General features: G+C 34.7%; 1 protein-coding gene across 1 annotated transcript in view; it reads right to left on the bottom strand.

The window, feature by feature from the left end:
- Positions 1-616: 616 nt before the first annotated feature.
- Positions 617-8933, bottom strand: part of LOC149542323 (Peptidase M20/M25/M40 family protein) — a 148184-nt gene continuing 139867 nt past the window's right edge. The window contains exons 3-4 of the mRNA XM_089797299.1: positions 1312-1551; positions 617-1179 (exon numbers count right to left, since the gene is read on the bottom strand). Of these exons, the coding sequence (XP_089653425.1) occupies positions 1066-1179; positions 1312-1551 (354 nt within the window). The 3' untranslated portion in view covers positions 617-1065. The remainder of the gene's footprint in view (positions 1180-1311; positions 1552-8933) is intronic.

Raw genomic sequence — 8933 nt, 5'->3', positions numbered from 1 at the left:
AGTTGGATTTCTCAAGCATGGGCCAGCTTGCAAATTAATTGAATTTGAATTTGTCAGTGTTGGTAGAGCAATGGTGTTCAAGCAAATCTCAGAATTCAGCCTATTGGAGAAATTTAACCTGTCTGGCGTAAATCATAAACAGTTGAGAGTAATCATTAGTTACTGTTGCAACTTAGCAAAGCTATCCACCCCCAAATAAGAATATGAGAATTTTTTGATTCTTTTCTGAACAAAATGATGCATAAGAGGGCGACCCAAGGAATCAAATTGCCCATTATAATTTCTGAAAGCAACAAGACAATGGCCAAGTTCATGCAGTTAGTACAGCCCTGATGAATGAAATGTGATTCCTTCTCTGCGAGTGATACATTGTGGTGCAAACTTAATTTGGCAGAATCACAAATCAAAGGAATTCCCTGTCTAAACTCTGTGATTGGTATTATATAACAGAACACAAATGAGTTTGAATAGTGTAATCCAAAGGCGCTCAAGAAGCAAAATCCTGATCATCTCTTTTGGGTATTTTATCAGGAGTTTTCCTCAATATTTGTATTGTGTTGAAAAGATATAATTACTAACAAATATATAAAGAAAGCTGCCAAGAATAAAGAAAATATGCTTTAAAAAGTTGCACTTGATAATAATATATATTAATTATTGTGCATTGTAGAAAAGGCCACCAAAGGAATCCTAAAATGCCTTGCCATAAAGCAGAGCAGAGCAATTTATTGCCAACAATGTGAAAAATCTAATGTTATATGTTAACTGGGGAATTCTGAACATTTTCAGACTCCAACTACAAACATTTTACATTAATGCCATAAGATTTGAACGAAAGCTGCCATATTTTATTTTAAGTGGAGTTCACAAAATATCTCAATAATAAATTTGATTTTGAGATAGAATTATGAACACTGGGATATCTGTAATAAACTAAACGCCACCTTCTCTGTTTACTTGTTCTGGTGGTCGTTCAATCAGAAATTATCCCATCTTATGTGAGAACAAAATGTGTCATATCATTGGCTGGTCTTCTGAGTAATCTTCCATCAATATCATGCACCTTTACAACTCGTCTTTAAAAGCTATATCATCAATGGATTCAGTATAGGAACTTAATATTTCAATAATTTTCTCGTATACCTTTATCCCCTTTATATACTCTGCCTCATTTAAGAACTGCAAAAAAAATGCTTAAATAAATCAAACTACTATATAAAAAAATCTAAGCAGTTCGTTGACAAATAAAAGAAAATTTGTCTGTGCACATGTACTTAATGCTTGTTTGACAAAGTACGGAAAACTCTGAACCTCATTATGGTCGTGAAGTAATATTGGTGTGTTAGACATTGGTGAGAACCCAAAAGACGGGATTCCTTTCTCCCTCATAAAGCGAGTATCAGTTGTTGATGCCAATATTTCAGGTTTCCCGAGTTTGCCTCCAGCTAATGAGATAGCTTTCTCAAGTTGTACCCACCATATATTTGAGTGGTTGGCCACTGTCAAAAGGGGACGTCCTTGAATGTCCCTTATAGGTCCTATTTGAATTAGCTGACCAAATAACATCATCCACTGAGTGAGACAAATAGAAGATCCAAACTGATATGTTTTATGTAAATAACTATCTCAATGTTACAAAACCTGGAGAAACAGCCTATATGATTTCCATACTAAAACATGCACATTTTCAAGCAAGCAAAAAAGAAATGACTATGAACAGAGCTTCCAGGAAATGAATACATAATTAAGAAAAGTTTTCCGGAATCAGGTATCTCCAATTTGTGGGCTGCTAATATTGGACTCAATAATAATGAAAAAAGAAACACGTACAACAAGTAGTTAAAAGGACAACACTTAGGTCATAACATAACTTCGGATATTCTCTGAGGGTACCAGTGGAAGATCAAACTGAGAACTAACTAAACAGTGTTGTTACATCCAATGAACTAGTAAGATAAAGGTGACATCTTCTAAACAACTAAAGTGCAGGTTTTATCATTACACTTCCATCATTGTATATAACTTGCATAACTGAACATTTCAAAAAGGAATGCTATGCATCCATGTAATGCACTTATTGCCTCGGCTTACCTTTTGAGTCAATGTTAGGTTACCAAGGTCACACACAATTGGGCCATTGGAGTTTAACCATCATCTTCCATCCCCTTCTACATGAACAAGGTGCATAGCCCAATATAAGTCTCTATCCATGAGTCCACTGAATCTTAAATGTGAGAAAGGCCTGAATACATTTGGAGATCTAAGTATATTACAGAAGATATTAATGAAGACATTTCTAGATATCTCAAACTAGTTGTGGTTGTTTACAGGTATTGTGATTGTATAATCTTTCATGGACTGTTACTTTTATACATGTGCAGCGAATATTTTGTTGCTGTGCCAATATTTCTTTCAAAATTAGATAGTAACATCTCAAGTATATTTGGTTTAACTTTTTCTCCCTAAGCACTTAAGGTAACCCATATTGGGTTTTTACTAAGTAGCTGAATCGGGTACAGGAATGGGTATGGGTACATGGGTATGAAATGCTGGTATGATAGAATTCTTTTGAGGGGGTTGGGTACATTTTGAGTACGTCCATACAAAGATATATCTATATATGCTGCTAAAACAATAACAATACCAATACATGTATATAGCATGTTATTGTAAAAAATTAAAATATGTGCTGCTAGAAAACCAAAAAATTAAAATATGTGCTGCTAGAAAACAAATTTAGAATTCACATACCAATATACATGCTAGCAGCTAGACAAAATGTTAAAACCATTACAAATTTCAGATTTTGAAACATAACTAATTTAAATTGAAATTCAGTTTTTGATGTAAAAAAGATCGAACTAGAGTCTCATAATATATAGCCTTTGTTTAACATAGAATAATACTAGTAATCATTGATCAATTCACTAATCAGAACCATATGGATCATCATCAATATCAAGACTGTCATTAACATTGACATTAGATGATTGAGCCCCACTATTAATTGTGCTAAAAGTATGTTGGCTACTTGACTCCATTGTTAAAAATTGTGCATTAATAGAAAGATTCAAGTCAGTATGCTCCAGTTCTACATCCCACAACTTTGCTGCCCCTTCTTTGTACTCATCATTTTTGTGAGTAAGGTATAAGTTTGAATGCGCGTGGACTAAATCCTCAGCTTTTCTTGATGCCAACCAATTGCGCTTCACTGAATTGATGGAGTATATACTCCAATTTCCTTCAGGTGAAGATGAAGTAGCAACTTATTGAAGCAAAGGAAGGTCTCATTAGTCTCTAAAATCTAAGTAGATTGTGTAATTTCAAAATAACAACCACATTTAGAGAGGATAAAAATTCATAAACTCATATGTGATAAAACTTTGATCTCGAAAAGTCGGAGGTGTGGTGAGTTGTGGCCATTGAGGTACCACCAAGGGTGAGCATTCTTCCTATACTTGTAATGACGAGGAGTAGGACTATGACCATGGATGCTGTAAAATCAGAAAACTCACTTGTAACTGCTTCCATTCCATTATCATGGAAGAGTTTAGAAACAACTTTCCTAAACCGTCACCTACTTCTGCATCATGGTATGGTGGCATCCTTGTTGGCATGGAAATAATCTCTTCACTACAATATTTGGGACTCAATGAGAAAGAAAGAAGATGGAGTGGGGTGGTCATTTTGCTCCATCTCTCAGCACAAATTGATTGCACCTCTTTAAAGAAGGTTTCTTTAGGATCTTGCACTTTTTCATTTATGATGGACTAATATTCTCAATCATGGAATCCATTCCATCACCTCCCCCGAGCATGACTTATCCATTTCAGTAAAGTGAATCATACCTAAGATGGGCTCTATAAAACTAAGAAGATATTCCACATGATCACACCAAGTGCCATCCAAAATCCTTGACATTTGTTGCTCTCATAGTACTAGACCACCTCCATATGTTCCATGCTTGGCTAATGACCATACCAGAAAGTGCCTCTCAACCACTAACAAGTCATCTTGAGATAATTGTATTTGATACAAGTCTAGTCTCTACAACCTATTTGAAAATAGAAAATTAAGTAATTAAAGATAAAAAATAATATGTATATATAATTTTGTTGAAATAAATTACTAAAATAACACATAAAATTAGATTGTTTGAAATTTGAATTACCTTCAACAACTCTAACCTACAAGGTGTCCAAAATATATGTGGTAATTGTGTATCAACTAATATATCAGTTGCTCTATAGTTCTTTGCATTGTCCATAACAACTTGGACAACATTTTGAGGACCTACTTCATTTATGCACTGTCAGCCGACTGGATGGTTTCGGCGGTGTTTCTATAGCCGACGGATTGACTGTCGTCGGTGTTTTGTATTTTGTAGCCGACGGGTAAATTGTTTGTAGTGGATGAAATGTTGTGGCCGACGGACTCCTTCGGGAAGGTTCGGCGGTAGTATTTATATCCCGTCTGGGATCATTGTAAATCATCTATGATCTTCTATTACGGATCTTATCAAGCATAATGTATGCTCTGGCATATGCGAATATAGTTCTGCTATTCTGTTCCATTGTTTGTATGCGTTGATTTCTTTACCCATACAGTAAACATGCACTGTATAAGAATGTCAGCAATAAATTGTGCATCCTTCCTTTGGCCCTCACAATCAACATCTTTTAGAAACATTGCCCCTTTAGGGCACATTGCAATCACATTAATTAAGGGTCTATTTTTGCATTTTTCCACACATTGGAAATAATAGACACGTGTTTCTTTCCACAAGGCATTGATGGGAGCTAATGAAGTTTCTATATTTTTTACCTTCTTTGTCAATAAAGTTGTACCCACCTTCTCATAACCTGGGACCGTGTACCCCTTTGGAGCTTTATTATTTTTCTTACCATTTCTTGCCAATGGGGTTATCGAACATTGAATGATAAACTGTTTGCATAGAGGCACCTAGCAATTGATTGGTCAGCAATATGTCTGGAATTATTACTAAATACCCTCTCCAATGGTCCTTTCATTTTCTTTGGAATATTAGCCTCATTTTCATTTCTCCTCATATATGGATGGCTTTCTATTATTGTACCAGGAGCAACACTATGAGATGCTGAAGTATGTGGCCTCTAGGAGCCCTTTCCTTTATTTAGTGGATGCTCGAATCTACTTTGAACCCTTGCATCTTCTTCCCCTTGCTCCCTAATATATGCTGCTACTTGAGAAGCTGGTATAGGTGCATTTTTTTTCCTTGGACAAAATTTTATTCCCTTTCCAAGAATTTCAGACAAATGCACGTTCACTCAACTGTAGGAACTTGTAAACTGTGTTACACTCAAGACATTTCCAAATACAAGTCCCCCCACCTGGAGCATGCTATAATATTTGTACATGCCTCAATAGTGAAGTTGGGCCACTAGTGCATCAAGAGTTCTCGGTTGAATTAAACCAGTTGCCATGATAAATTTCAATTTGTATAGCACCCTGCAATTTATACATAAAAGAGTTAAGCTATAAAAACAAATTAATAAATTAAATCCACTACAAGGTCATCCATGGTCCTACCCAAACAATGCCTGGATAGAGACAAGTCCATTACAAGGCGAACATGGACAAATCTAGGTCTGTTTTGTAGGACCCAAACAAAACCTCAGATGAACCTGTCTGCAAAGAGAGATTTTTATTTTTATTTTTTGCTATTGGATGCTAACAGAATATGGAACCCTTGGCTGGAAGTCACATTTCCATTATATCTGATTCAGCCCAATGCATCTCTTCTAGGAATGGCCAATCCACTAAACAGTTGAATAAATCATGGCATGGTGGAAGTCCTATCCGTCAGTCAACACTGCTCCAATGAATGGACACCGTAGTTCCCATGTAAGTTTTTTTCTCCACTAGCCCAGCCAATTCAAGGCCAGATGCATTTTTACTGGGAGGTTCATATCCTACTCTCTTTCATTAATTTTCTTTTTTCTTTTTCCAAGTTTTAGAAATTTGTATGGCTATGGGTGGTCTTCAGTTTTTATGGCCCGCCTTCTTACAGAAGGTCTTTGTGTATTTCTTGCTGCATTTCCAAGTCAAAAGAAATAATTGCTCGCTTCACATTAATAAAAACAGTACATGCTTACATTTCAGTGCCTCAGAAGTGTTCACTGCATTTATAATGCAATATTACATTTTTTTAAAGGTGCTAAATGTTAATTATTTGTAGCTCCTAACATTTCATATTGATAATTAGTTACAATATATTGGTAAGAATCATACTAGTATATTGGAATCACAGGACCTAGGGAACTTGGGGAAGGGTCACTCATAGGCATAGGCAATTCTAGAAGACAAAATGAGTCTGACACTGAGGTGGGCATGGTCTTTCATGTCATTAAGAGAAAGTAACAGAAGGTGAGCATTCTTACTCACTTTATTAACTAGAGTTTTTAGACTTGGATAAGCCTAGTTTCTATATAGAAGCTTTGTAATTATAAATATGTTGTTAATTTGCGTGGATAATTTTTTTCTTATAATCTTTATTAGTATAAAGTCTTGACATGCAATTGTGACCTTTAGTGCTCAACCCTATAGCCCAATGGGTATGAATCCAACAACATAGGCATATGTAGGCAAAGGATTTTAAAATGGTATGTATTTAAGTTACCATATTAATCCCTCATACTACAAATTCGAAATTCGATTTTATACGAATTTGAAGTCAGTTTGGGTTCTTTTCAAATTCGTCATTTCCATGACAAATTCCATGTGGATACGTGTTTTTGAACCCTGGTCGAATGTGGATGAATTTCGATTGATTGTTTGACTTTTTAATGTTTTAATAAAACACTTTTTGGTTTATTTTATTCGTTCGACTTCCCAACCCTAAAACAACACCCATTTTGGCTTTTATGCGGCTGTGGTCACACTTCTAACTTTTGATTTTATGCAATGGCAACGACAATTTTAATTTTTTTTCACTCATTCGACCTGTTCACACTTCAGCTTTGGAGGATTACCTTGACTTTAGCAATTTGCACATTGCAAAATAACTGAGGCAGCGGTTTGTGTATTGCAAAATAATAGAGACATTGATTACTCTTGACTTCCCAGTTTTGGGTCTACACATCTGACTCCTTAGACAACCTTTTTTCAGCAAATTTCAAAGTAACAAATAAAAAAAGAGGTAGGGACTCCTGTTATTTAATATTAAACACTTCTATTACATATTCTATTTCAAAGAATACAAGTCTATTACTATTATTATTTATTGTTAAAATTAGAGGATTGCAACAAATGAAATAATACTACTTGTGATTTCTATATTTTTCAAATGCAACAATCTCTCTCGCATTTATATTGGGAATAAGGCTATCAAGAGACATGTCCCTTCAAGGAACATGTCTATTCATTAATTACATAATTAATCTAATAAAAAATATATAAATATATGTATAATGAACACATTATATCTCATATATAATTATTCATAGGTTTATCCGACTAAAGCTACAAAACATTAACACTTTCTCTTAGCTAGGGAGGATAAACAAATGATACATATTATACCATTGGTATCATTAGGAATGGCAAATTTTAAGGATATCTTTGATCCGAAAATATCCACCATTTTGATCACATTTGATATCATGAGTATTGGCCTATCAAAATATCAACACGTGATATTCACCAATTACTCTGAGTAATGGCTGATCAAAACATCAATTAAATGATATCCACCATGTACTCAATAAGGTAATGGCCTATCACAATATCAAGGCATCATATTCACCAAATACCTATCATATATCTATACAAACAACTCAGACCATCAATTGAATGACATCTAACACTTAGTTGTTATTTTAGAAGATATGACCTTTCATGATCTATTTCAATATTTACATAAGATGTATATCATGATATAAGTTATTGTAAGGTCGTCACTTTCCAATAACTTCTACAAGTACAAGTGATAATCATTTAGAATTCATCACTTCCTCATGATGCACAGGAGGCAAGCCCATACACACATGAATTCACCACAGATACTATCATATGGTGTTGTCGTGACATCCACCATAGATCATCTCAAAGAATAAGGTTTTCACTCGAACGTATCTCTCATAGACAAGAAAGTATTACAAAGGATTGCACTTGGAAATTCTTCACAAAGAAACCAACCTTTTGACCTCCTTGTTAAGGTTACTAATAAAGTGACAAAACTCCCTCTGAGTCTAATATCAATTTTTCTAACCTCTTAGTACAAGGTTGTATTCACTGAATTGTCACTCACTCTAAATCTTTTATCATCCTTCTAACCTCCTAACAGCAAGCGGTCATGCTTCCTTAGTTCAATAGGTATCCTGATAACATAAGGCCTTCCAACCTACATACATGAGACTTTATCCCATGAATCATGGTCCTTTAACTCTTATAGTTTCTGATCACTGGAGAATCCATCTCGACATGATCTACTCTCTTTGAATTAATAGAACCAAAATCATCAAAACTTTGATTGAAGCATATCTTCTATCTGCTCCCTCTCATTGTCCAAGGTTGCCTCTAATGAACTATCAAACTCCTTAATATAGAAGGATACATCATAATCTTAATCATCAAAGACATTTGCTTCAAGAGCCTCACATTATCCAACATGATCATTAGATGACTAATGAATTCAAAATCAAAACTTCTTTGAAGTTTCTGTCAAAGATTGAGTTCTGCACAATATTTAGTAGCATGTGTAAAGTACCAATCTTCTTTTCCTACAAGAACATTTCCAAAGACAACAGAAAATTTCAAGGCAAATAGCTCTTACAGTATGTATAGAAATACAATTAAGCAAGAAAATACAGTGAGTAGATAAATGTAATACTTCAAAGCTAAAGAATACTTATCTGTGCATTCCTGATACAAGTTGCTACGATGAGGATCCATAT

Source organism: Cupressus sempervirens, chromosome 8 (genome assembly GCF_028749045.1).
Source record: "Cupressus sempervirens isolate cs-2001-9-10 chromosome 8, ASM2874904v1, whole genome shotgun sequence".
Lineage (NCBI taxonomy): Eukaryota > Viridiplantae > Streptophyta > Pinopsida > Cupressales > Cupressaceae > Cupressus > Cupressus sempervirens.
Note: the sequence above shows the minus strand (reverse complement) of the source record. Positions and strands in the feature narration are given on the sequence as shown.